Genomic DNA, 24302 nt, shown 5'->3' on the forward strand with positions numbered 1-24302 from the left:
CCCCAATACTGATATAATAGTAAAGCATAATTATACGACTATGCAAAAGGAATTAGATCAATATTTCACAGACAAAAATGTATTTTGTTCGAATTGTAAGACCAGTAATGCACATCTTTCACGTACAGTAGGTTCTTACTTATGCATAGATACAGAAGATTCTTATCAGCGATCTCTAAATCCAAAGATGACTGATTTCAATCAGTTAGATATTACATCTACATTAGATCAAGTTCCTGTTACAATAAATGTAAAAAAAGATACCTTTAATCTGTGTGGCGTAGCTAGGTATATTCCTTCAGTTGTTGAGAAAGGGATGGGCCATTATGTTGCTTATTGCCGGAAGATAAATGGTACCTGGGATGAAAGAAATGATCTATTAACATATAAAACTGCTATTACAAGATCTCAAACCAAACGTTTGGAAATGAAAATAAGCATCTTATTTTATGTAAAATTTAATAATGATTAATAAATTATATAAACATAAATTAGAATAAAAATCGTATAATACTTACATAATCAAATTTTGTTACGAAATTACCTATGAACTACGAGCTTACGGCCCTACTATACGACTCCGAGCATTAGACTTTTCTATAGGTTATGTCTCACACCTAGTCCAGCCACTGCAGAACAGCTGCTCGCTTTGCCTGCCACACGCTGACCGCTGACGCACTCGGAGTGGTTTGCGCATGCGCAATACGTTGGTGCTGTATGTTAAATTTCTCAAAAGTGATTTTTTAGATTTTTTTATAAATAAATGCTTTTTTTGCAATATTTAGCAGTGTCTCAATTACAAATAGCTAGGGTTCAATTTTTTAACGTTGATAGAATATCGGTAAACACAATATTTCTTGAGAAAAACGTATTTTTCCAAGGTACATATAGCACATTTCTTTTTTTATTTTTAATTAAAAAACTACGGAGGTTCAATTACAATAAATAGATTATTTGTAATGTGCAATTAAAAATACATCGACTAGTATTTTTTTTATTATATATATTCAATATTTGCGGGCTGGGGTAAGGGGGGTCATGGCATACGCTATAGTATATGCTCGGAGCTTATCACACTAGTGGCGTATCGTCGCTGCATCTGGATTGTTTACCGACTTTGTGGCTCGGAACTGCCGATGGAAAGGGAAAACAGGAAAACTATATGCAGATATCATCGTCCAGTACTAATACCTATGTGCGAGCTGTAGGATAAGAATGTTTATAATTGTGTTGCTGCTGTATCATAACTGTGGGCTTGACCAACCGTGAATTTTTATACCTTTTTTTATACGAAAATCTCGGAGACGAGGAAAAATGAGTGTTCGATTTTGCAAGTGGAAGAGAAAAATCTCGTAAACACAGCTGGCCTTAAAACCGATTCTAAAGTATAACAAAAGTGTCATGTTTGTCAGATGTTTTCGAGACGATATTATATGCAGCTCATAGCTTAATTACTAGATCAAATATTCTTAAAGTCCAGCACCCAAAGACTGACTGATTGCATTCCAAATTTATAATTATGCAATGTACATAAAAATCTGTGATTTTTCTACGCTAGTGTTGAAAGTGCCTTCTTTATACATTTATGATAATAAAACAGACGATTAACTACTGAGCTGTACATGCAACAAGTATTAAATCAAAATTAATCATTAGTTAAAGGTAAAAAGAAATTCGTCAAACAGTTTCTAACACTGAATTTATAAAGCAATAGCGCAACAATTTTGCATGAACATCTTTTTGTATAATTTTAATTTATAACCAATGGTTTTAACCTACAACTTTATTAATTTTGACACATGGCTCAAGGAATAAGTAATGGGCAAAGGAGAGGTTAACAACAGAAAAGCGGATGCAAATGAGTCAACAATTTATTTGACAAAAACTCCATCAGAAGCTAGCAAAATGCTGGAGGCTGCTCTTCTTCAGATGGATGGCATCTTGTCCGGTACAAAAAAATTTTTCTTTCCCTTTACATTAAATAAAATATTTGATAATGATATTTATAAATGGAATAAATTATTGTTTATAATAAAGGAGCAGAAAGCAGTTCAGAGTGGAAAGATCCCATAAAGGATCTTACCAGAAATTTAGTTTCTGTAATTCAGAATTCTCCTTCTCCACCACCACCACCTGATGCGAGAACTGTTGAAATTCTAGTACAATGGCTGCAACCAGTAAGAACTTCTTTTTTATTAAAATGGCAAAACTTTCATAAGCAAGCTGGTATTAGTAAAATAAATAATAATAGGCGATTCCCTTAGTTCTTCCATTGAAGTGCTTTAAGGCAATGGTTTGGTTAAGAGAAAATATTTTTCGGTATTTCAACATTGGGTCTGAGAGAAAAATCGCAAACATTGCAAAAGTCTGAGTAAAATTCTCTTTGGTTCAGAAATCTAAATATGAGCCTACCTTGCTGTGCATTCCTCTATCATATTATATACTATACTCTGAGCACAAAGAAGCAACCACTGGAGTTTCTAATAAAAGGCCAAAAAGTCAAACGCATAATTGTACCGAAATACCTACATGAGATTTCTATTATTCATAGATTCATCCAACTCTACCAAGAATATTTTTAAGTTGACGTTATAAGCCAAAAAAAATCACCAAAAAGTTAATACTCATTCCAAATTCGCATAGAAAATAATATAAAAAAACTTGATAAGCATCGCCACGCGGCTTACTCGCTGTAGCGGTATGCCTATATATATATATATATATATATATATATATATATATATATATATACACGAATGGGCCTAAGAGCACCGAGTGCCAAGGAGGCGCGTCTATTTATAAAATTCGTCTGTAAAGACTCCAACGTTGTTTAATTTTAGTTTTAGTAACGGAGTCTGACGCGACGCACATCGAACGCATCAAGGCACAACCCTTTGCACGCGAATTCTCGTGTCCTGCATTGTGATTTCGCCGAAATATCGCACAATTCAAGTATCTATCGTCGCCGAGTTTTAAAAATATCAACCGCACGTATTATGAGCTTCTTTCCGCTTGGGTGTACGTTAAGAGTGTCGGCATCTTTCTAAAGTAAAAAGAAGTGTTACTATATTTCCGCAAATTCGTCACCAGAAGAAACTCCGTCATGGAAGACGAAGACAAATCCTGTTCAAAAGGTTGCCGCTCTGGTATAATCATCAATAAATTATTAAAAATTCACACACACACACACACGCACATTTCCACTCGTATTTTCCAATCTCTGGCGCCTGTTAACTTGATACAGGCTAAATAATTAAAATAAAAAAAAGCAGAGAAATTGTAAATTACGTGACGTGCATTGTGGGTCAGATTGTCAATCCGAGTCGTCCGATGCAGCTTCGACGATCAAGCGATGGGACAACCGCTGGACAGCTTCGGAGCTTTACGACTCATCTGGAACAACGTCGACTTCCGAACCTGGCGAGGATTACTACCCGGAAAACTGTCACTCCTCGACGTTCGACGTCCACAATCAGACCAACGCCTTCTGCAAGTCACAGGGCTGCATCTGTCAGTCCTGTCTCTTGGGCTTCGCCAGGATCATCGCTCTGCAGGGAAGTCTGCCGAACGTCTGTAATCCCCACGGGAAAAGCGCTCCTTGCTCGAGGTCTCAAAAAGAAATTATTCTGTAACGGTATTTTGTAATGCGAAAAGAGGCGATAACGATCCGATAATGTATATTGAAGGCACCATCAGTCGTGCAACTGTTGTGCACTGCAGCCGCAGCAGCAGCAGCAACACGTGCATCAGTCCGGTAACCCGTCGTACCAGACGCTTGGGTACGAGGCCGGAAAAAGTCAAGCGAACCATCATCGCGGTGTTGGCTCGTTAGATCGACGCCGACGGAGACTTCGCAATAAAATCGATCGCGAGCACCGAGCCAAAAGCCAGAGCGATCTCATCTGCTTCGAGCAGAGAAACAAGCCCCATTACTGCTCGCTGCAACAGGTTCACGGCCCGAATAACAATAATCCCCAAGTTAATACCGAGGTATCGATGCCTTTTTTTTTGAGAACCAGCTTGCTTGTTGAATTCTTGCGTTCGTTTGACTTGTCACGTTGCTGATATTTGAATTTTGGGTTTTCACGTTGTTTGTATCTTTTGCAGGAGCGACTCAGAAAGCTCGAGAATGAACGAAGCGCGCTGCACATGGAGATTTCGATTTTGTCAGAACAGGTCGATGCTCAGTCCAGTAAGATCATCGAGCTGGAGAATGCCCTGCAAGAGAAGAAGGATTCGCTGAGACACATGGAAGAGTCGCTTCAAAAAGAAGTGTTATCGCGCAGTGCACTCGAGACACAAAAGCTGGAGCTGCTCAGTTCACTGTCTGAGATGAAGCTGCGACAGGCTAGTCTGGAACATGAAAATTTGGCTCTGCGAACCGCCAATCCTCTGACCAATGTAAGATGGATGGGACTATTTTTTTAATTTTACTCAGTGATTGGTATATGGAACCTTGATTATAAAAGATACTTTTTTGTAGGGTGAACGATTTAGCAGACACGCCGGGCACTACAGTAGCTTACCGCGTCCGCCCACAACAAGCAAGAAAGGCGTAGCTTTTGGTAAGACCCAAATCATATCTGCCGCACAATCAACGAATTCTCTGGCGGTTAGGGGAGTGTCGGCGAGATGTCTCTCAGCCCCTGTCTTAGGTTCTGTTAAAATCAATATTATCTAGGCATGAACAACTTTTGCCTGATCACACCTCGACTAATGCCAGAATGGGTCTATACTGACGTGCTTTTCGTTGCGATGCCCTTTTTAACCATTATTACTAACTAGTTTTGCTCCGTTAGTTGGTTCTTTCCTCATTTCATTGAGTATATTCTACTGTGCGAGTCAGAAAAAGACAGCCGTTGAGTAATGAGATATGCATATGTAGATCGGAGAAAGTGCGCTTATGCTAGTCGCGGCTTCTGGCGCAATGATTCTCGAATGTCCGCAGCTGGAATCTTGTTGCAAATGCCTTTAATAATATTATGCAATGTCAATGTTGAATGAGCCAGTTTTATTTGACTTTGCGAAAACCGTGCTTTTATTTTTAATCGCAGCCGACGAAGAAAAGACCATAATGTCAGACAGTGTCAGTTACATCAAGCCTGTGCAGCCAACAAAACCTTTTGGACAATTGACGGCCGACGACATTGGAGAGTGGCTGGGACAATTGGGATTAGAGAGTTATACAAATGAGCTGAAACGTTGGGGTGCGACCGGAAATAAATTGTTGGATGCTTCTCACAATCAGATTGAAAAAGAGCTGGATATAAAGAATCCTTTGCACAGGAAAAAACTGCTGTACGCTATTGAATCAGAAAGATGCAATGGCTCGGGTTTTCTTGGTTCGGAAAAGGTAAGAAATCGCTATCACTTGTTAATTGCTCTCAAAATTTTCGTGTCATATTATGCATGGTTTCATTACTTAGATGGACAACACTGCAGTATTACGTTGGTTGGATGACATTGGCCTTCCACAGCACAAGGAATCCTTCCATAATGCCAAAGTCGACGGTCGAGTTTTACATAGACTAACGACAGAAGATTTGTTGTTGCTCAACGTTACTGCCCAATTACATGCAGCAAGTTTGAGGCGTGGCATTCAGGTAATTTATCTAAATAAACCTCCAATTCAATAAAACAATATTTAGCACATTACTAGCAGAAAATATACGAATTTTGTAGGTATTGCGAGAATTGAATTTCGAATACGACAATTTAGAGCGCCGATCTGTAAGTGAAAACGGATTGAACGAGGATTTCGATGGCGAGAAAGTAAAGAATCGAGTAGCTTTGTGGACGAATCACAGGGTGATGGAATGGCTTCGCGTCGTCGACCTTGCTGAGTATGCCCCGAATATGCGTGGCTCGGGTGTTCACGGTGGCCTTATGGTTTACGAACATCGCTTTACATCAGAATTATTAGCAACTTTGCTCAGCATACCTCCAGCTAAGACGTTGCTACGACGACACCTGACTACTCACTTTAATCAAATCGTCGGTAGGGAAGTTGTTCAACAGAAGAGAGAAATGGAAAATACACTTGGCTTTATGCCGCTTACACTAACAGCTAGATTAAAGGTCTATACTTACATTTTTACCTCTTTCTCTTTGTTTGTATTTTCATTAGTAATAACAATACCAATTTCAATATAGATACCCAAAAGAACACAGTTCACGTTGAAACGGAAGAAAAGTAAAAATGAAGTGGACTTCGGAAACCTGGTCTGCCCGCTTGAAGAATCGCCACCAGGTACACCATCAGTGCCCTCACCAAATTCAGGCAGCCTTAATCTCAGCTCACCTACATTTTAACAAAACAAAAATCACAGATTCATTCAAGCTGTCATCTAAAACTAATCTGTAAGTTCTAACTCCACTAATGATTAAAAAAAACATTAACACTCGTGTATTTTTTTTATTTTGTTCTTTTTTTCATTTTGACATTTTGTATCAACGATCAGGCTTTTATTCTTGACCAGAGCTCCTGAAAATAGTAATATTTATTTCTACATCTATAAATCGATGCTTTGGTTGTATAATTATTTTATTAATGCTTTTCAAATATTAACATTCATTCTTTAACAATTAATTTAACTGGATTTCTTAGCATTCGTATTTAAAAGCTTATTTAACACTTTTTTTAATTTCATCATTTTATTAGCTTTCATTTTTTCTGGGAATGCTTAAAATTTGTAAAGGACATAGTCTATTACTTGATTAGTTTCAGACACGGAAAATGGAGAAAACAGACGAGTAATTAGCTGCATATGAAGAATGTAATTAAAAGGGAGATAAGTTTGATGAGCAAAGTTGTTTGCATATGCATATATAAAAAAATATATATTTTTATCATATAAAATATTTAGAAGAGTATACCATTTGTAGCGTGGGAAATTCATTTGTGCCTAAAATATAAAATAACTTTACTTAAGTATTGAGTAGCTGTAGCAATAATTCTTATATTAAATATTTAGGCAGCTTAGGGACCACGTTCTGCTAACCACAGACAGTGCGATTTTAAACATTTTTTAAAAAGACGATAAATTTGCATTTTGTAAACGATATACACCGACAGACTTTTTTGACAATTAGTATGTATACAAGTTTGTAAGTATTTTTCCTATTGGAACTATAATAATTCGACATGTAAAAGAAAAATTGAATCATCTAATTTGTTATAAATTATATATTTATATAAAACTGTATACAAGATTATGTACACAAGTAATAATAATTTTTTTGAACCCGAATAATTTTTGTATTTCATTGAAATAGTACACATTACGATACGTGTGACTTAAATAGTTCTTTTTTTACACGGCGCAGTTAAAACTGAACCATTTAAGTCAAGAGTATCGTATAAAATTTTATATCGCAGATTGCTAAAGTTCGCAAGTCTCGCCTATTCGTGACTAAAGTAGTCCTTATTTGCACCGTGAGATTAGCATACGAGCGTAGCGAATGTGATGAACACATTGAACACGGTGCAAAAAAGGACTACTTTAGTCGTGACTTAACAGCGGATTTTAGCCACACTGTGCTATGAACATCTTTAACACTGCGATAAGCGATTTCCAAAGTCCAAACGCATATATGATGTGAAATAGTTGGGAAATTGTAGTTTGTAGTGCAACTAATCGACGAGATGGGGCGACACTGCGGGAGGATTGAGGCAGGTTGCCAATGGCGGCAATGTTGGGAGAGTGCGGTCTTGTTGTGTTATGGGTTCATGTCGTTATGGCCAGATTTTCCCGCGCTTGCGGCTATACACCGACGCTTTTGCCAAAAGTCTTTGATATATTTACAATGTTTGATCAGCGATAGCTGTTAGATAATTTTATTTTTGTTAAAGAAAACGCTGAAATACGCAAACTTTGATCAAACTTACAGAACTTAGTAAATCCACTTTAGTAGAAACTAAAATAAGAAAGTTTTGTAGTCTGTTGATTCTTTGACTGTAGTTACATTCTTTGAAGGATCTCGTATTATCAAAACCTATAACAATGGATAATTTTGAGGAGGATCAGAGATCCAAAGACTTGGAGAATCAATACAGCAACTTCTTGGATGATGAGGTAAATAATTGTTTGTTAATAGATTAATATTAGTTGAGTGTATTCAATTACAGTATATATTTAAAATTTGTCCTATACTTATAGCAAGACCAAGGAACGTATACAGGTTTAGTGAAAAATATGATAGAGGAAAAGAAGTATAGATTAATTGTAAATATTAATGATCTTCGAAAGAAAAATCCTGAACGAGCTGCTAGGTATTTTGTATTACAAAGATATAAAAATATAATTGTTCAAAGTAATCATTTAAAAACAATTGTTACAGTTTACTAAACTCATCCTTTGAAGAGCTGATACCCTTTCAAAAAGCGTTAAAGAATTGTGTGAGTGTTATCGACACAGAATATGCCAAAGGAAATACTGAATTTTTTGTCGGCTTTGAAGGCAGTTTTGGTAATAAGCATACAACTCCAAGAACATTAACTTCTAAATATTTAGGAAACATGGTATGCGTGGAAGGAATTGTTGTCAAATGTCAGTATTTATTCTATTTTGTAATAATAAATATAAACTTGAATGTTAACATAAGCTAAATTTATTTTCTGTATTTCAGGTTCTCTGGTCAGACCAAAAGTAGTTAGAAGTGTTCATTATTGCAGTGTTACAGAAAGCATTGTTGAGAGAGCATATAGTGATTTGACATCTTTCGAGGCATTTCCAGCATCTGCTGTGTATCCTACACAGGTAGTTTAGAAATTTCAATTTGTCAAACGTTTAAATAAATTTAAGTGCTATTATATATTATTTATAATTTGTGCTTACAGGACGAAGACGGAAATCCTCTGGAAACTGAATACGGTATTTCTACATACAAAGATCATCAAACACTTACTATTCAAGAAATGCCTGAAAAAGCTCCAGCTGGTCAATTACCAAGAAGTGTTGACGTAGTATGTGATGATGATTTAGTAGACCTATGTAAACCAGGAGACAGAATACAAGTTGTAGGAAATTACCGCTGCCTTCCAGCTAAAAAGAATGGATATACCTCAGGTGCCTTTAGGTAACTATCTTTTTTATTCAATTTTCAATGTAGCATTCTGATCTGCTCAAGTGTTTCAGTAAAAGATATGTCTATAATATTTGTTATGTTTTAGAACTGTTTTGATAGCTAATAATATTTCACAACTGTCAAAAGAAGCAGAATTACATATTTCTCACGATGACGTGACATTGTGTAAAAATCTTTCTAAAAGCAAAGCACAAAAAAATATTTTTGAACTGCTGAGTAAATCTCTAGCCCCGTCGATTCACGGCCATGAATATGTTAAAAAAGCAATTTTGTGTCTGTTACTGGGTGGTACTGAAAAAATATTAGCCAATGGCACCAGACTTAGAGGGTGTGTATTCAACTTTGTCATCATTTTTTCATAAGTATTAAAACAGTTACTTAACAATCAAATTTCGTATTTCATTAGAGATATAAATGTACTTTTGATTGGAGATCCGTCAGTGGCAAAGTCCCAGCTACTGCGATACGTACTGAGCATTGCACCTCGCGCAATCACGACCACTGGTCGAGGATCATCTGGTGTTGGTCTGACGGCTGCCGTGACATCCGACACAGAAACTGGTGAGCGCAGATTAGAAGCCGGTGCTATGGTCTTGGCTGATCGAGGTGTCATCTGCATCGACGAGTTTGATAAAATGTCGGATATCGACAGAACAGCCATTCACGAAGTTATGGAACAAGGCCGAGTAACCATTGCCAAAGCAGGAATTCACGCAAGCTTAAACGCCAGATGCTCGGTATTGGCAGCTGCGAATCCCGTGTACGGACGCGTAAGTTGAGATTACTAATGTAATCTTTCAAGTTTAAAATAACAACTTTTACAAAATCCCCCTTCTTTTGCAGTACGATCAATATAAATCTCCTATGGAAAACATTGGGTTACAAGATTCGCTGCTTTCTCGATTCGATTTGTTATTTGTTATGCTTGATACAATAGATGCGGATGTCGATCATATCATCAGCGATTTTGTCGTTCGCATGCATAGATATCGTAATCCTGCAGAGCAAGAAGGCGAAGCACTGCCGTTTAATGTTGGACTGGAATATCTTAGTACTAAAAATCCTGATGCAGAAGATTTACAAGAAGAAGAAACTCAAGTTTATGAAACGTACGATCCACTCTTGCATGGAAAGTCCCGCAAGAAAAGGTAAATCTTAATCTTAATCTTAATAATCGTAAAGATTGATACGATTACAAAAAAAAATGTTCTTTTCAGCGATCAAATTTTGACGGTCAAGTTCATGAGAAAATACATACATATTGCTCGCTGCATGAAACCAAAGCTTACGGAAGAAGCTTGTCAGTGCATTACAGAAGAGTATTCTCGACTTAGATCAGAGGAAGGAGTGGAGGACAACGTTGCAAGGGTAAGACTGAATAAATTATTCATGTTTAAAAACAACTCAACATTGAGAAATCGTAATAAATTCCTTTCTACAGACTCAACCAATAACTCCTCGAACGTTGGAAACAATGATTCGGTTATCAACCGCTCACGCTAAAGCTCGTTTATCCAAAAACGTAACCAAGGAAGATGCACGAGCTGCTATCGCATTGGTGCAATACGCATACTTCAAGAAAGTTTTGGATAAAGATAAGAAGAGGCGTAGGAAAGACAGCGAAGCTGACAGTGATATAGAAGATGAAGTCGAAGAAGCACACAGAAAGCCCAAGCGTACGAAAAAACAAAATCCTCCACCTGGAGAACCCGGTCACGATCCTTACGCTTACGATGAGGATGATGATGATTATTCTCACGTAGACCAAGTAGTTGAGCAGGCAATGCGTGATCAAACTAAACCTTTACCAAAAGGTACGCAAGACGCTGTTACTAAAGTTGCGTCACAAGAAATCGACAGTCAGAGGTATGTACTTCTGTTATTTATATCTTTTCCTTTTATATATTATCTAAATACACTTAGAACGCCTACTAAATAATGCCAATCTTTTTAGGATGCAAGAATTCACTAAATTACTGTTAAAAATGTTCCAAGAGAAAAGAACGGATAATTTGACATTGAACGATGTTCATGAACATGCCAATTCGAAAATGTCATCTCCGTTCTCTGAAGATGAAATCAAAGCAGCCCTCCATAAAATGTCAGATGAGAACAAAATTATGGTCGCTGATGATAATATAATTTTAATTTAATGTTGGTATATATTTTATTCATTTGAATTAATTTTATTAACTTTTTATCTTTTGTAATTATGTAATTCGTGTTTATTGCGCGAAAGACAATCAAGTATTGATTTCTTCAAAATAAAATAGGTATCGACATTTTTTAAATAATTGATAAAGCTTAATTCTAATGGTATAGCTATGTTTATTAGCTCTAACATAATTATTTTTATACATTACTTCAGTATTTATTTAACGATGATCAACATACGTCGCAATAACAAATATCCTTACGATAAAATTTCTACATGATCAATTTTCAATAGTCTTCATGTATACCTGTATACACATGTATTATAATTGTAGCTTAATATCAACTACGATTCACTGTTACATGCTTTCAAGTCACAGTTAAACTTTAACTATGCATTAAACAAGCTTATGATTCTGCACTTTCTAAGTTTAGAATTTCCATATAAAATTAACATACGAGAGTCCAAATATTATACCTTATAAGATATATTATATTTTTTGGCTCATACTTAGACCGTCAAAGAAGCGCACCGATCACGCTTTATTCAACTTTCTTTTTTAAATCTTCATCTCAATAAGGCTTTATAATTTATCAAAAAATAATAACAATCATAGTATACATATAGCCAGCTAACGAAAAAGACAAATTTAAAAATAAAGTTTAGCTATCATTATAATATACGTGTACAGGACGGCTAAACTCGTGCAAATATTACTCAGAAATGAAGGAATAATATCAAATTATAACGTGAATCTCTCTATTCGCGAAATCGAATTTTTCAATGATTATTTGGTCAGTCATTTGGGCTCCGTTTGGTAAATATTGCCTCGTGTGCATCATCATACACTATCATATGCTATAAATGATTTATTTATAAAAATATATGAAATTTAAATCTAAGGGTTTTTGTAGGCATATCCACAGTAGGTTGGAATTTTCTCTAAGCAATATGAGCATGTACGATGATGCACGATAATTTCTAAAATACTTGCGTGCGTTTGACGGGCAAGAGTTATTAGATACCTGTCAGAGTCTGTGTGCGTGTGCATTCGTTTGACATATGACTTTTGGAGTTTTCATTTTTTTTTAACAATTATCATCACTTGAGTCACTGCTGTAGGCTAGTTGCTCTCGCCACCAGTCGCGTACCTCGACCATGACGCTGCTCACCTTCGGAGGTGACATTTTTGCGCTAAGGCACTCTCTGGGGGGTCGAGGCTGCTCACTTCCTTCGGTCACATGTGGCAGATTATTTTTTGCAACAGAAGCTGCAATGCATCGAAATTCTTATATGTATTTCATTCTGTCCATGTTCAACGCCGCTATGTGTTGACATTAAAAGAAATAGAGAACTTACGAGTTGGCCTGCTATTTCTCTTTTTCGAGGCCGCTATTCTCTCTTTCTCGGATTTCACAGATGCCGGGTCGGATAAAGTCGGAGCCAAGTACTTTCTTCCAGAACCACTGCCGATGCTGTCGGACCTAGGCAGTCCCACCGCTTTTTTGCCTCTGTACCGGAGTCCTTCTGCATCCTGAAATATCGAAACATTCTTATTATTATTTTCAACATCCAGACTCGGCGATTATTCATTGAATTTATCATTCGGCTGACCTTTGATTCTGCTTCCTCTTCGCGTTCAGCTGCCGCGCTTTCTTTTTTCTCCTCCGCATGCTCTTGGGCAGCTGTCGCTGTCAGGTCATTCGTTGCTCTCAATCCGGCTATTAGGCTGTTTTGATGCTTCTAAAGTTCACCAATACGTTATATCTTCAACCATCTTGATTTATTGTAATAATCAATATTTATGAGATACTTACGCCAACGGCTCGTATTTTTTTCAAGCAACCTTCCAGCCACGTTCTTATAGTCTGTTTAGCAACTTCCTCTTCGATGATGTATTCGAATTCTTCTCGGGCTAGCAGTTCTTCCAGTTGTAAAGCTTTTCTTATATCCACTGATCGATATGATAGCATGCTTTCATGAAAAAACGACGAATCATCAGTTTCATTCATATTTTCCTAAGGAACTGAATAAAAATAAATAAACAATCGATCTTACTTAATCACATCGTGGAAAGTAACATCTTCTCCGTTATGCAACCTTTCCAGTTCGTAACACATGTATTTGAACAGTAGCCTATCCTTCTGGGGGTCGGTTTCCAATCGCCCTTTCAGTAAACGCAAAATGAATTTAACACGCCGTACCGGAATCACTCCTCTCTGATGAATGTCTACCACATTCCAGGTATTTTGGAAATTTCGAATGTCAGCGTAAGACAATAAGGCGTCCTCTTCGTTGGAGTAGAAGAGGGAAAAGTTCTCCATGATAATAGCTGGAAAAATACAAAACGCAAAGATTATTTTCTACCCAATGGGTATACAGCTCATATCTAATAGCGATTGTTCTTTAAGTCTTACCCACTAGAAGGTTCAGAACTATATAAGTAATTATAACGTAGAATGTGCAAAAGTAAATCAAAGATGCATGAAAATTTCCACAATCCGTTTCCCAGTAGTTGGCAGCTGGGGTACAATAAGGGGGTTGAACCATGCAATCGTGCATGATTTTGTTCCAATCTTCGCCGGTGACAATTCGAAAGAGCATGGCCACACCGGTCACTGGTGATTCGAAGTTAGCTCGTCTTCCGATTCCCTCGCCGTATTTTACTGTACCGAATATTATGGTACCGGCGAGTGCATAGAAGAATACAAGGAGGAACATTCCGAATATGATGAAGAAACTCTTGCATACGGAGACGCCGACCGTCAACATTAACATTTTCAAGGTGGTGTGCTTGCCCGTGATGGTGAAGAATCTCAGAATAACAACCATGAAACCAATAACGTAGGAAAGGTCGTTCTGCAAAAACTTACATTAGGTTGTTTGCTGAAATTATTAGTGAATATGTGAAAACTTTATAACTACCTTCATAGTTCCATGAATAACGATCCATACGACTCCAACGACTGTGACTAGAAGATCGTAACGATTTCTCCTGGACTGCCAGTAACCGCGTGGAGTGAACGCGATGTTTTTCATCACGACTTCAACGAGAAATATCAAAGTGAGAATCGTGGATACCGTTGCGAGAGGCTGAGTATGTTCCTCTTCGATCCTCCACTGAAAAATTAACAAGCTATTGATCTGTGCTCTCTTTATCATTACAGTGGTTGTTACTGGAAATGCAACATTACCGAAACACACAGCAAAGAACTGTTAATCAAAACCATCACTGCAATAAAACGCTTGAAATAAATGTTCTGTGTGATATCGTAGATGAAAGCGCGAAATTTCTTTCCATCGGGTCTCGGCGGTAGATGCAACGGTTGAGCGATTTTCAATCTCTTTTTCAAATCGCACCTTAATGAACAATATTACTTAGTTTTGATGGTATAGGTGTAATTAGATCTTACTATAGTAGTAACTCTCATGCGTACCATCTTCTTTGGTCGACTGTAAGTAGTGCCGTGCCTTTGTTCTCTGAATAGTTGGCAATTACCACACCGACGAACAGTGTCAAGCCAATCATGCAGCCAAGGAAAATGTAGATGTGGATGTAAATCGCGTGGACCTGCAAGTTAAATTTACGTTAAAAGAAGACGCATTTAATTCTCATTGCGAAGCGCCTAATCGATATATGACTTACAGGTCCCAGAGCTTTAATCAGCACATCTCTAACATCGAGCCAACCCTTAAAAGATAGAACTTCAAACAGCGCCAATATTGCGTCACCTATATTATCAAAATTGAAGCGTCTGGGATTTGCCCTGTAAAATTTAATCGTTATCAACTGTAATGATTATTAAGGCGTTTTATTGAATCCAATTAGAAATCGAATACTTGCCATACGCGAGGCACAAGAATAGAGGGATAGCTCTCGTTCTGTCCTGGCTGAAGCTTCATCTTGGTGACGAAGACCCTACGCATGAAAACACCAACACATTCCTCGCGTTTGAGAATTGTCGGATCGTTGCAACGGGCCAGTCTACCCCCGTACAGCTGGACTCCGTAAAGTGCAAACACAAACATCAGAAGAATCAAGAGGATGGATACGAGAAGAATCTCTTTGAAACCTCTGCACAGCTCATAGACGACCTTACGCATGTGAGGGACCAGAGTAAAGATACGCAAGGGGCGGACGCACCGCAGAATCATCAGCAGTTGAGCTCCAGAGTTCGGAGGAACGCTTCGCGGCATCCAGCAGAGGAATACCAGGCTCACCTGTTAAATCATTAAAGCGATTTCGGTTCTACTGTTATCTCCAATGGACAAGTCCTTTTTCGGTAACTTACCACGTAGATGAAGACATCGAGAATCGAAGCAACGTCTTTAATATACGCTTTTGGAGTAAAGAAGAGACCGTCGGCCAGAATCTTTAAGGCCAACTCGATGCTCATGAAGATAACGAAACCATACTCGGCTATTTGGAGAGCCGGTACCTCCATTACCCTATACTTGGGAGTCTCGAACATCATGGATATGCAAGAGAATGTTGTCGCCAGTATCATCACCCAGTCTAAGTAAGTGACTAGTCCAAGGAAATTGCTGCAAGTATTTAATAACATCGTTACTTTGACCTTGCAGTTGACTATGAAGCTAAAGATAAATATACGTACTGCAAACTCTTGTACTGAACCTTCCTCTCCTTGCCAGTCAACGGATCTTTCAATCTGGCGTCGTACCGAGCATAAACCAACAGCTGACAAATTTTTCGAAACTTGCTTTCTCGCGGTACTACAAACAGCGGAGTGTCGAAGAACGGATGATTTTCCCGTAAATCCTCCTCTCGTTGGTTCCTGAATAAAACATCATCGAGTAAAGTGTTCGCTTACAAAAACGCTAAGTCTATGCAATACTATTTACCTTCGCATTTCAGCCTGTTGTCTCTTGGCTTGAAGAAGCTTGATATCCAAATCGTGAGGTCTACTTCGTGACGAACTTACGCGGTTCATCGCTCCGATGTCCCCGTTTTCCATAAGATGTTCGTATGTCTGCTTTAGTTTGATCGAGCCGCTTCGTACGCTTCTACGAATTGACCTGTTGAGAAGGACAGATTCAGAACGTCGTGGTTTTATGTTAACAATATATCTGATAAGAATCATACTTTTTCTGATCTATTCGCAGTTGTTTTGTACTGCCCACTGTTCCCTGCGGTTTCAGTAATCCCTTGCCCGGTACTGGTATCATTGCGGAATCGCCTAGCAGCAACCTTTGATTATTTGAGTCGCTGAAATACAATGTAATGATTAACTTCGAATATGTATTTTTCAATAAGAAAAAACTAATGGTAAAATAAGTGTCCACTAACTTGATGATATAGCTGACTGCAGCTTTTTTTAAATTTGTTTCAACCGTTCTGACTTTCGGAGGCTTATTTAGAATTTGGACAGGTCGTTGCTTTCGGTAAACCATTTTCGAATCGAAAGTCTCGTGTAATCTCTTAATTCCCTCGTTCTCGTCATCCTCCACTTCGTAAACGAATTGTCTCATGAAGCTCTCCCGAACCTATAAAAAAAAACCAGAACGTGTTGTGCATCGGTGTAATTTTTAATGATAGTGTGAGTTGTACAATCCGGTATACAAGACTGACCTTAGGAAGATTAAAGTCCGACGGTACTTTGTGTAGACAGGTCATCTGAGGACTATCGGGAAATTTTTCGAAAATCCGGAGCCTAAAAGGCAAAGTTTCCTTGATCTCGGCGCTTTGTTCGCGGAATTTCAGCTGCTTCAGCTTCTTGATGTCCTCGTCCAGCTCAAGATTGTCGAGAATGACGGCGACGAAAAGACTCAACACAATCTGGGTAAGACAGCAGAGGTAAATCGATTTCGATTGAATACCGAGGTGCAATAGTATTAAAGTTTACCCACCAGTGTGACGAAGAGATGGTAAAGTATGAAGTAAACAGCGACAAGCGGAGCAATGGACTCGTGGGTTCTGACCATGGTCTCGTCCATTACTTCGACCCAGGCTTCTTGCGTTAAGATTTGAAACATAGACATGAAAGCCTGTACGAAAAAGAAAACGTTAGCATACAGTTGGTTTAAAACTGAAGGCATCGAAGCTAATAATCCTCGAGCTAAATTACCTCGGGAAAGGTCTCGAACTTGGTAAAGTCGCAGAGAAAACAAAAGAGCTGCATGGAGATGCTGGAGGATATAACCAGGAGGCACATGGTGAAGATAATAAGGCTGCCGAGCTTTTTTCCAGGTCCGAAGATCTTGTAGACGAAATCCTCCAGCATTGGCGAGGCTTTGATTAACCTCACAGTGCGTAACACCTGGAAATACGTGAATCCAGACAGATAGAAAAATGGAATTATGTGAATCGTGGTGCCGATCGCCAGAAGCAGTTCAAATTTGTGTATCGAGTGCTTGTAATACGATGGAAAGCCCAGACAGCAGATCTTGAAAAGAGCCTCTAAATCCAGCAAGATGGTGAAGGCGATCTCGGCATAGTAGTACTTGTCGTAGAAAGTGTGCCTTGGCCGTTCGTCGTGCTTGAAATTCATGGTGGCAGTAGTCATGCCGTTGGCGAGAATGGCACACATGACGACCATACGAAACTGGGGTGATCTCAGAATAGCCTGACACATGGGCGAACCACCAAGGCCGCCGTGTTTATTTTCGTCGAGGGTAACCAGTCTCCAGCCGGTCTCACCCTCGCCGGTCAGCATTTGAGAAGCCGAACTGTTCTGGATGGTACCACGAACGCCCCACATCTGCTGGAACTGTACGCGGATCTCGTTGAAGGTCTCGGTGATGACGGCGATGAAGACGTTCTTCACCAACCAGGCCAGGAAGAAGATCATCGTGCTGAAGTAGAGGATGGCACGCCAAGCTGGCAAACTGTCGATCGCGCGGTACATTATGAAAACCCAGCCTTCCTGCGAGGCTGCCTGGTACACCGTGAAGATACTCGTCGCTGCAGAGATCGGTGTAGAGTAATTATCACGAGCCATTAACGGATGATACGACGATCGACTTACCGAACTCGTCGAAGCCGTTGAAGCCCATGATGTACTTGGACAACTCGAGTTTTAAACACTTCATCCCCTCGGGACACTGGTAGCCAGACTCAGGATCCCTCGAGCAGAAGGTATCGGGTATCGCTAGGCTGTTGATCGTTATGTGACGTGGATCTGTCGTGTTGAGAACGCAGTGGTTCGTGAGTTCACCGAAGAATTGGACACCTAGTAGACCGTAAAGTGACATGAAGAACAAGAAGAACAGCGTCACGTTGTATATTTGCTGGCTCGAGCGTCTGCACAGATCGTCGACTTTAGTATATACGTTACATCGGCATATAAATTATTATACGAACACTATTGTGTGTGACTCTGGCTTACTTGAAAATCTGATTTATTCGCGCCTTCGGCATGGAGAACTTGAGAAAGACGCGCAGGAAGCGAATCATGATGAGCGGTCGAGGTGCTCGAAAAATAGAGGTGTAACTGAATTTCAAAACAAAGCCCAGCATTTCGAACATCTGCAGGATCACCGAAAGCCAGAGGAATAAGACCATGCTCGCGTCGAATTGACACCAGTGGTCTTTCAGGTATGACTTTTCCCTCTAGGAATTTACAAAAAGGCTCGTGAGTTATGCGCTATTTTGAATCGCAGTGAAGTAAGTGCGCCCAATTATATTACCTTCAGTATCCCGCGAATGTGCATCTTGGCAATCATCTCGGCGGTGAACAAAAAGGTGACGACCAGGTCGCAAATGAATGTGACGTACTGAAGTGGTGGAACCTTTTCGAAGGTCTTGGGGGTGTTGAGACAGACGGAAGCCAGGGAGACGAGGGCGCAGAACCTCATCAACCTTCGGACCCATAGCTGCGGATCACGAGAGTCAATCGTTATTGAGTATAACACAATCCGAATTGAAATTCGCGATGCGATGATTACCTTGTTGACCCACTCGATGTCAGCATTCTCGTTGAGAGACTCCTCTGGACCGTAATCGGCCAGGACGGGCTCTCCCTTGAGACTCTGCTTCCGCCCCAACATCATAATAGGAATTATGTTTGCAATAGTGAGGCCTGCGAAAACACAACATAGAAAAAAACGCAAAGCTTTAGTAACGAGTACACTCGTATCGAGTGTGAATGAGAGAGTGAAAAAGACGAGAGTACGAGAAAGCGACCTTTTATTGGAGCGCGTTCGCGCTCGCAGCTGTAGCCATGCCAGAATATCAGTAGAGCTGAGACGAAGCTCCCCTGCCGCTACTCGGCTGCTGCTGTCCAGCTTCCAGGAACGTCGCCTCGAACATTTTAGTCCGCGAGTTCAGAGAGGAACTGACAGCATCCAGCATCTTCCATTCTCGCCATCTCCCCTCCCTACGTGAACTCAGTGCGCATTCGCTCGACGTTTTCCCTCTCCTTCATTTTCCACCCTCTTGTCCTCTCTGCTACCCCTTTCTCCCACCACTAGTTTCTCTCGAAGAAAAGGTGAATCACCTGTTTCCCCTTGCACGCGTGAGGAGGGATTGTGGTTTTTTTTTAACAAGAGAAAACAACTGGATTTAGTATGTCGGGTATAAACATATACTGTATTTCATAGAATTATGTGCAATGACAATATGTTTCAATACAATATACAATTTCACTCATCAAATAGGACCGAGCTATTCAACTTTCTAATCACTATGTTTCGATTCGTATAAATTAATTAATGCTGAGTATCGACTTTAGTATCATCAATAATTACTGCTAGAAATGGAAAAATATATATACTTTTTTCTGATTTCAATTAAGTCCTGGTGAAAACTCAGTAAATCGTTTGTACTACGAATACAAAAAGCAATGGCAGAACATTCATTTTATTTATGATGACTCGATGTTTAAGTCACATTTTTGTAATATGTAACATATATTGCAGAAAATAATTGCAATGCTACACATTAATTACATTACAATATTACGATGCAACTCTTTTTAATGATCATGTATTCTAAAAATTACCTTACAATTAATGTTTTTATATGTACTTCGTTAAGTATCGTAAAATGAAATGCAAAATGAAAGTGTCTTGCTAGCTGAGCTTTGCATGGCGGTGTAATCAATATGTAATCAATATGTTGACGAGGCGATGGAAATCTTCTGATCGATTTTTATCTATTAAAAACTATTGTAGTTGTTTCCACTAAGTTGATTGTTTCCATACCCTCTGTTGTTTGGAGAGTAGCCAGGCCTGAAGTTATTGCCAAGACCTATGAAACAAAATCAATGAAATGCCATTAAAACTTCAAGTAAGAAGAGTTTTAATAATAATAACTGAATCAAACGATGAATATATTTACCTCCACAGAAGTTTCCAATGGCGCCTAGCATTCCACTGCCGTTACCGCCACCGCCACCACCCATGTTGCCACCGCCGCCTCCCATGTTGCCGCCGCCACCTCCCATGTTGCCTCCACCACCTCCCATGTTGCCTCCACCACCTCCCATGTTTCCACCGCCGCCTCCCATGTTGCCGCCGCCGCCTCCCATGTTGCCACCGCCGCCGCCCATGTTGCCGCCACCCATGCTGTTGACTCCCATGTCGCGGCCTCCCATGTCACCGCGTCCCATGTCACCACGGCCACCCATGTCACCACGGCCTCCCATGTCACCACGGCCTCCCATGTCTCCACGGCCTCCCATGTCACCACGGCCCATGTCACCGCGTCCCATGTCGCCACGGCCTCCCATGTCACCACGTCCCATGTCACCGCGTACCATGTCACCACGGCCTCCCATGTCACCACGTCCCATGCCGGAGTTGCCGCCTCCCATACCCGGGCCGGGTTGCGAATTGAGGAACAATTCGATGTACCTGTGGGACATGTGGCTTTTGTCTTTGGACATGGCTTTTACTGCTTCTTCGTGTGACGCGAATTCGACATCAGCTTCACCAGACGCTCTGCCGCCATTCTCCAGAATAATTCTGATGCTTATTGGCGATAAGGGTCTAAAGAACTGAAATTAGAAATGCAAATATGTTAGCTTGCATTAATCTCTAAATTATACTGAAAAAAGTTTGAATAAACAGTTTATTTACATCAGCAATATCTTGTTCTGTGGCTCTGAAGGGTAAACCTCTCATGTGTACACAGTGCATTCCTCCTCCGTTGTTGCAATTCCAGTTATCATTGCCTCCTCTGTAGTTGCCGCCTCCTTTCATGCCCATGTCCATGTTTCCTCTCATTCCACCTCCCATGTTATTTCCACGTGATTGGTAATTGTTACCATTGTTCCATCCTCCTAGTCCATTATCAAAGTCTGTGCAATAAAATTTGTTGGTATATAAGCATTAAAAATTGATTAAAATGATGTTAAAAAATACATGAGCGACATTTTGTGTTTTACCTCTATTGCCGCCCCTGTTTCCACGGCCATTATTGTTGAATCGATTCATACCACCGAACCTACTTCCGCGATCGTAAGGCGCTGGTCTTTGATTGAATCCACCCATTGGACCTCCTCGCATTTTAGGGCCAATGCTAGCACGAACTTCAGATAGACTGCTTCGGAAGATTTCAATGTACCTGTCAATTACCATCAATACATCAATTAGAATGGAAGTAATTTATTCATACTACATTATAAACTTTATATACAAAATGCATTTGTTTTAAATAATGGTGACGAAGTTTTCTTTGTTCCTCTCTTTTTAATTATACAATCCAGAAAAAAGCAACTATACACAACATAAAAATCGAAGTTTTCAATAAAATGTATATATAACTTGTATTCAGTGATAGATACTAATATTTGTATTTACTGAAATGAGTAAAAATTAAAATTCATTTAAAAAACAAGCTAAAACTGTGAAATCATTATTAAATGAAGTTACCATCTAGTTCAATAATACTTGCATCACCTCATTATTAATTTAAACAAATTTAAATGAACTACGCTTGCAAAAATATTCAAATTTTTAAAAACACACAGACAGAAGTAATGACATAACTCATTTAAACTTGCAGAATAATAAGAAATAAATGAAAATTGTTGTTTTTACCACCTCCGAGAGCCCACCCTTTTATGGTGTATTGCCTCGGGGCAGCCCTACCCACCTCCCGTGGATATGGAAGTCGATGTAAAGGGGTACTTCCCGCCCGGAGCCCCTACCCATTGGTTTTGCTCGGGCCAACAGTACTTTGCTTACATACGACTCATTATTTCTTCTTCAATGCGTTTTTTTACACACAGTTTCTTTGCATATTTTTAATTAAAAAACTATGAAGAAATATTAAATAATAAAAACACTGATTTATTAAGAGAATAAAACAAAAAGGCAAGCATATCAAACTATCAACTACAAACTGCAAAGAAACTGTCCTGCTTTATCAACCATAAAAATGTTGATGAACTTGTGCTGGTGGCTATATCATAAAATGATAGAAAAAATCATAAGTATACCCAGACCCAGCTCAGTGCCCCACCTGTGTCCTATCTTTTCCTTGTGTTTCTGCAGAGCGCGCTCCGCAACATCTTTGTTAACAAACTGAACGTAAGCCTCCCCAGTACTGCGGCCCGTGTAGTCTGTCGGTAGTGAAATCCCGTTCGGCAATATCTCCAACCCTGACCCACACATAATCAAAGAACGATTTGTAGCTTAGAGCCCATTAAATTTATTTCTTTTATTCTTTCACTTATACTAATTAAACTAATAAAAAATACCCTTATAAATTCAAATAATAGAAAATATCTTAATTGACTCAACAATTTATAGTGTAGAGGACAAATACATCTTACAAGAAATGGCATTATCAAGATCAAATTGAAGAAATTGAATCAATGTTACAAAATCAATAACTGTATTTGTTCTCTTACTATTTTTGGAAAGTTAAAAAAGTTAAAAATTGAAATTATTAGTTGTAAACAAGTTTCTTTAATTTTCAAAATCATGTGAACTTTACTTTAGAATTTTATATTAAATTAATATGTATAAGATTAATGAAAAACAAACAATTTCAACAAATAGTAAACATACCTGAGAAAAATTGTGCAATTTCTTCTTTCGAGCAACCAAACGGTAAACCTCTTAATCTGACACAGCCATCGTCCATCACATTTTCTAGATTTAAGCAGCTTCTCTTGATCACCCATTCCATCTCTCCTCGCTTGGCTTTAAAAACTGTAAATCATAATAATTCAGTTAGTTTGAAAAACCAACAAACCCTTGGAAAAGTTAGCATATTATTCATTATATCAAATGAGGAACAGTTTATGCAATAAATGGTACAAACCCTCGATATAGCGATGACCCATGTGATCTCTGTCCCTCTTACAAGCTTTTTCGATATCTTCCTCCGAATCCATTTCAATGTAAGCTTCACCACTTGGACGTCCTTCTCGCGACATGGTCATGTGTATTCCAGCTTTGCCATGGGTGATACTGCAGTCCCCAAAGAACTTCATGATCTCGTCAACCGTCGTTGACCAAGGCAAGCCTCGTACCTTGACAACGAAACCCTCCTCATTGTGATCGCCTTCGTCGTTTGCCATTGTGTGTTTCGTTGATTACCTGCGAAATTACAATATATTTAAATTAACAAGCTCGCTCAGATTAAAAAGAAAAACAAGCAGCGTACAGCATTAACGATTTATCGGAAAGTCGAAGAAAACAAAAAGAAAACAACGCGTTGGTATAGATACAACCGGTAAATAAGTATGCTACCGTGACAACCTACGCCTTAGAGTGTAAATTTGGCAAAAACTAACGATGACTTGGCCCCGCTGAAGTAAATAGCGGCACTGCCGGACTTAAATACATACACCCAAAGCTTTTACGAAAGTTATTCTACAAACGCGAGGGACAAGCAACTACCTGCGAAAACGACGAATTCGCGTCCAACAATAATTCCATAGAAAAATATATATATCAAATGTTAAACTTACAAGCAACAAAAAATATGAAAAACAGCAAGCTAACAAACCGGAGCGGCACACGTTGTTTCACACTCCCTCGGCTTCAGCCAGTTTGGTACTCCGTTGGCATAGAAAATGGCGTCCTGGCTTAGCAGCGTTAAAACAACGGAAGTGACGCCTCATCGATTTGCGCATGCGTCAAAACT

The 24302-nt window shown here is 39.1% G+C and overlaps 4 protein-coding genes across 19 annotated transcripts; 2 read left to right on the plus strand and 2 right to left on the minus strand.

Moving 5' to 3' along the window:
• Positions 1 to 1064: 1064 nt before the first annotated feature.
• Positions 1065 to 7253, plus strand: LOC100115870 (liprin-beta-1). Of its 12 annotated transcripts, none has more exons than XM_016984635.3 (11): positions 2065 to 2177; positions 2841 to 3146; positions 3310 to 3607; positions 3687 to 3990; positions 4108 to 4401; positions 4484 to 4655; positions 5055 to 5353; positions 5427 to 5603; positions 5683 to 6078; positions 6154 to 6360; positions 6722 to 7253. In XM_016984635.3, exons 2-10 carry the CDS (start codon positions 3104 to 3106, stop codon positions 6310 to 6312), a joined length of 2142 nt encoding a protein of 713 aa, XP_016840124.1. In that variant the 5' UTR covers positions 2065 to 2177; positions 2841 to 3103; the 3' UTR covers positions 6313 to 6360; positions 6722 to 7253. The 12 variants fall into 12 exon arrangements, with proteins under 12 accessions (XP_016840128.1, XP_032454006.1, XP_032454007.1 ...); XM_031927656.2 differs by having other exon boundaries at positions 6154 to 6250; XM_008206900.4 differs by having other exon boundaries at positions 4484 to 4565.
• A 266-nt stretch (positions 7254 to 7519) lies between these two features.
• On the plus strand, positions 7520 to 11381 carry LOC100115910 (DNA replication licensing factor Mcm3). Its single transcript, XM_001600444.6, has 11 exons — positions 7520 to 8075; positions 8160 to 8272; positions 8341 to 8549; positions 8629 to 8759; positions 8840 to 9078; positions 9173 to 9415; positions 9494 to 9857; positions 9931 to 10235; positions 10305 to 10455; positions 10529 to 10953; positions 11042 to 11381. Exons 1-11 carry the CDS (start codon positions 8004 to 8006, stop codon positions 11238 to 11240), a joined length of 2451 nt encoding a protein of 816 aa, XP_001600494.1. The 5' UTR covers positions 7520 to 8003; the 3' UTR covers positions 11241 to 11381.
• Positions 11382 to 11395: 14 nt separating this feature from the next.
• LOC100115950 (sodium leak channel non-selective protein) lies at positions 11396 to 19590 on the minus strand. Of its 3 annotated transcripts, none has more exons than XM_031927336.2 (24): positions 19386 to 19590; positions 19148 to 19281; positions 18890 to 19075; positions 18589 to 18812; positions 18229 to 18503; positions 17329 to 18164; positions 17111 to 17248; positions 16833 to 17039; positions 16551 to 16747; positions 16347 to 16469; positions 16106 to 16267; positions 15859 to 16038; positions 15535 to 15787; positions 15087 to 15463; positions 14889 to 15009; positions 14680 to 14813; positions 14437 to 14602; positions 14168 to 14362; positions 13660 to 14110; positions 13301 to 13574; positions 13060 to 13216; positions 12857 to 12985; positions 12602 to 12776; positions 11396 to 12512 (listed from the first exon to the last, which is right to left on the minus strand). In XM_031927336.2, exons 2-24 carry the CDS (start codon positions 19250 to 19252, stop codon positions 12331 to 12333), a joined length of 5247 nt encoding a protein of 1748 aa, XP_031783196.1. In that variant the 5' UTR covers positions 19253 to 19281; positions 19386 to 19590; the 3' UTR covers positions 11396 to 12330. The 3 variants fall into 3 exon arrangements, with proteins under 3 accessions (XP_031783196.1, XP_031783195.1, XP_001600530.3); XM_031927335.2 differs by having other exon boundaries at positions 16106 to 16279; XM_001600480.6 differs by having other exon boundaries at positions 13660 to 14101; positions 16106 to 16279; positions 19386 to 19589.
• A 181-nt stretch (positions 19591 to 19771) lies between these two features.
• On the minus strand, positions 19772 to 24301 carry LOC100115988 (heterogeneous nuclear ribonucleoprotein F). 3 transcript variants are annotated; one of them, XM_001600508.6, is made up of 8 exons: positions 24127 to 24301; positions 23475 to 23752; positions 23219 to 23362; positions 22668 to 22806; positions 21589 to 21767; positions 21281 to 21501; positions 20541 to 21198; positions 19772 to 20450 (listed from the first exon to the last, which is right to left on the minus strand). In XM_001600508.6, exons 2-8 carry the CDS (start codon positions 23731 to 23733, stop codon positions 20359 to 20361), a joined length of 1692 nt encoding a protein of 563 aa, XP_001600558.1. In that variant the 5' UTR covers positions 23734 to 23752; positions 24127 to 24301; the 3' UTR covers positions 19772 to 20358. The 3 variants fall into 3 exon arrangements, with proteins under 3 accessions (XP_001600558.1, XP_008205130.1, XP_016839651.1); XM_008206908.3 differs by having other exon boundaries at positions 20081 to 20450; positions 24165 to 24264; XM_016984162.3 differs by having other exon boundaries at positions 20081 to 20450; positions 23475 to 23755; positions 24127 to 24244.
• Between the last annotated feature and the right edge of the window lies 1 nt (position 24302).

This window comes from Nasonia vitripennis, chromosome 3, assembly GCF_009193385.2.
Source record: "Nasonia vitripennis strain AsymCx chromosome 3, Nvit_psr_1.1, whole genome shotgun sequence".
Taxonomy (NCBI): Eukaryota; Metazoa; Arthropoda; class Insecta; order Hymenoptera; family Pteromalidae; genus Nasonia; species Nasonia vitripennis.

Bases quoted from the DNA above. Each gene is read 5' to 3' on its own strand.
- LOC100115870 (XM_016984635.3), top strand. From the start codon at position 3,104: ATGGAAGACGAAGACAAATCCTGTTCAAAAGGTTGCCGCTCTG. The intron at 3,991-4,107 runs GTATCGATGCCT...TATCTTTTGCAG, and splicing joins ATCCCCAAGTTAATACCGAG to GAGCGACTCAGAAAGCTCGA. The intron at 6,079-6,153 runs GTCTATACTTAC...ATTTCAATATAG, and splicing joins CACTAACAGCTAGATTAAAG to ATACCCAAAAGAACACAGTT.
- LOC100115910 (XM_001600444.6), top strand. From the start codon at position 8,004: ATGGATAATTTTGAGGAGGATCAGAGATCCAAAGACTTGGAGAATCAA. The intron at 10,236-10,304 runs GTAAATCTTAAT...TGTTCTTTTCAG, and splicing joins GGAAAGTCCCGCAAGAAAAG to CGATCAAATTTTGACGGTCA. The intron at 10,954-11,041 runs GTATGTACTTCT...CAATCTTTTTAG, and splicing joins CAAGAAATCGACAGTCAGAG to GATGCAAGAATTCACTAAAT.
- LOC100115950 (XM_031927335.2), bottom strand. From the start codon at position 19,252: ATGATGTTGGGGCGGAAGCAGAGTCTCAAGGGAGAGCCCGTCCTGGCC. The intron at 17,040-17,110 runs GTGGGTAAACTT...TGTCTTACCCAG, and splicing joins ACCATCTCTTCGTCACACTG to ATTGTGTTGAGTCTTTTCGT. The intron at 12,986-13,059 runs GTAAGTATCTCA...GGTGAACTTTAG, and splicing joins AAAAAATACGAGCCGTTGGC to AAGCATCAAAACAGCCTAAT.
- LOC100115988 (XM_001600508.6), bottom strand. From the start codon at position 23,733: ATGGCAAACGACGAAGGCGATCACAATGAGGAGGGTTTCGTTGTCAAG. The intron at 23,363-23,474 runs GTTTGTACCATT...TATGATTTACAG, and splicing joins GGGTCATCGCTATATCGAGG to TTTTTAAAGCCAAGCGAGGA. The intron at 21,768-22,667 runs GTGGGGCACTGA...GGTAATTGACAG, and splicing joins AAGGAAAAGATAGGACACAG to GTACATTGAAATCTTCCGAA.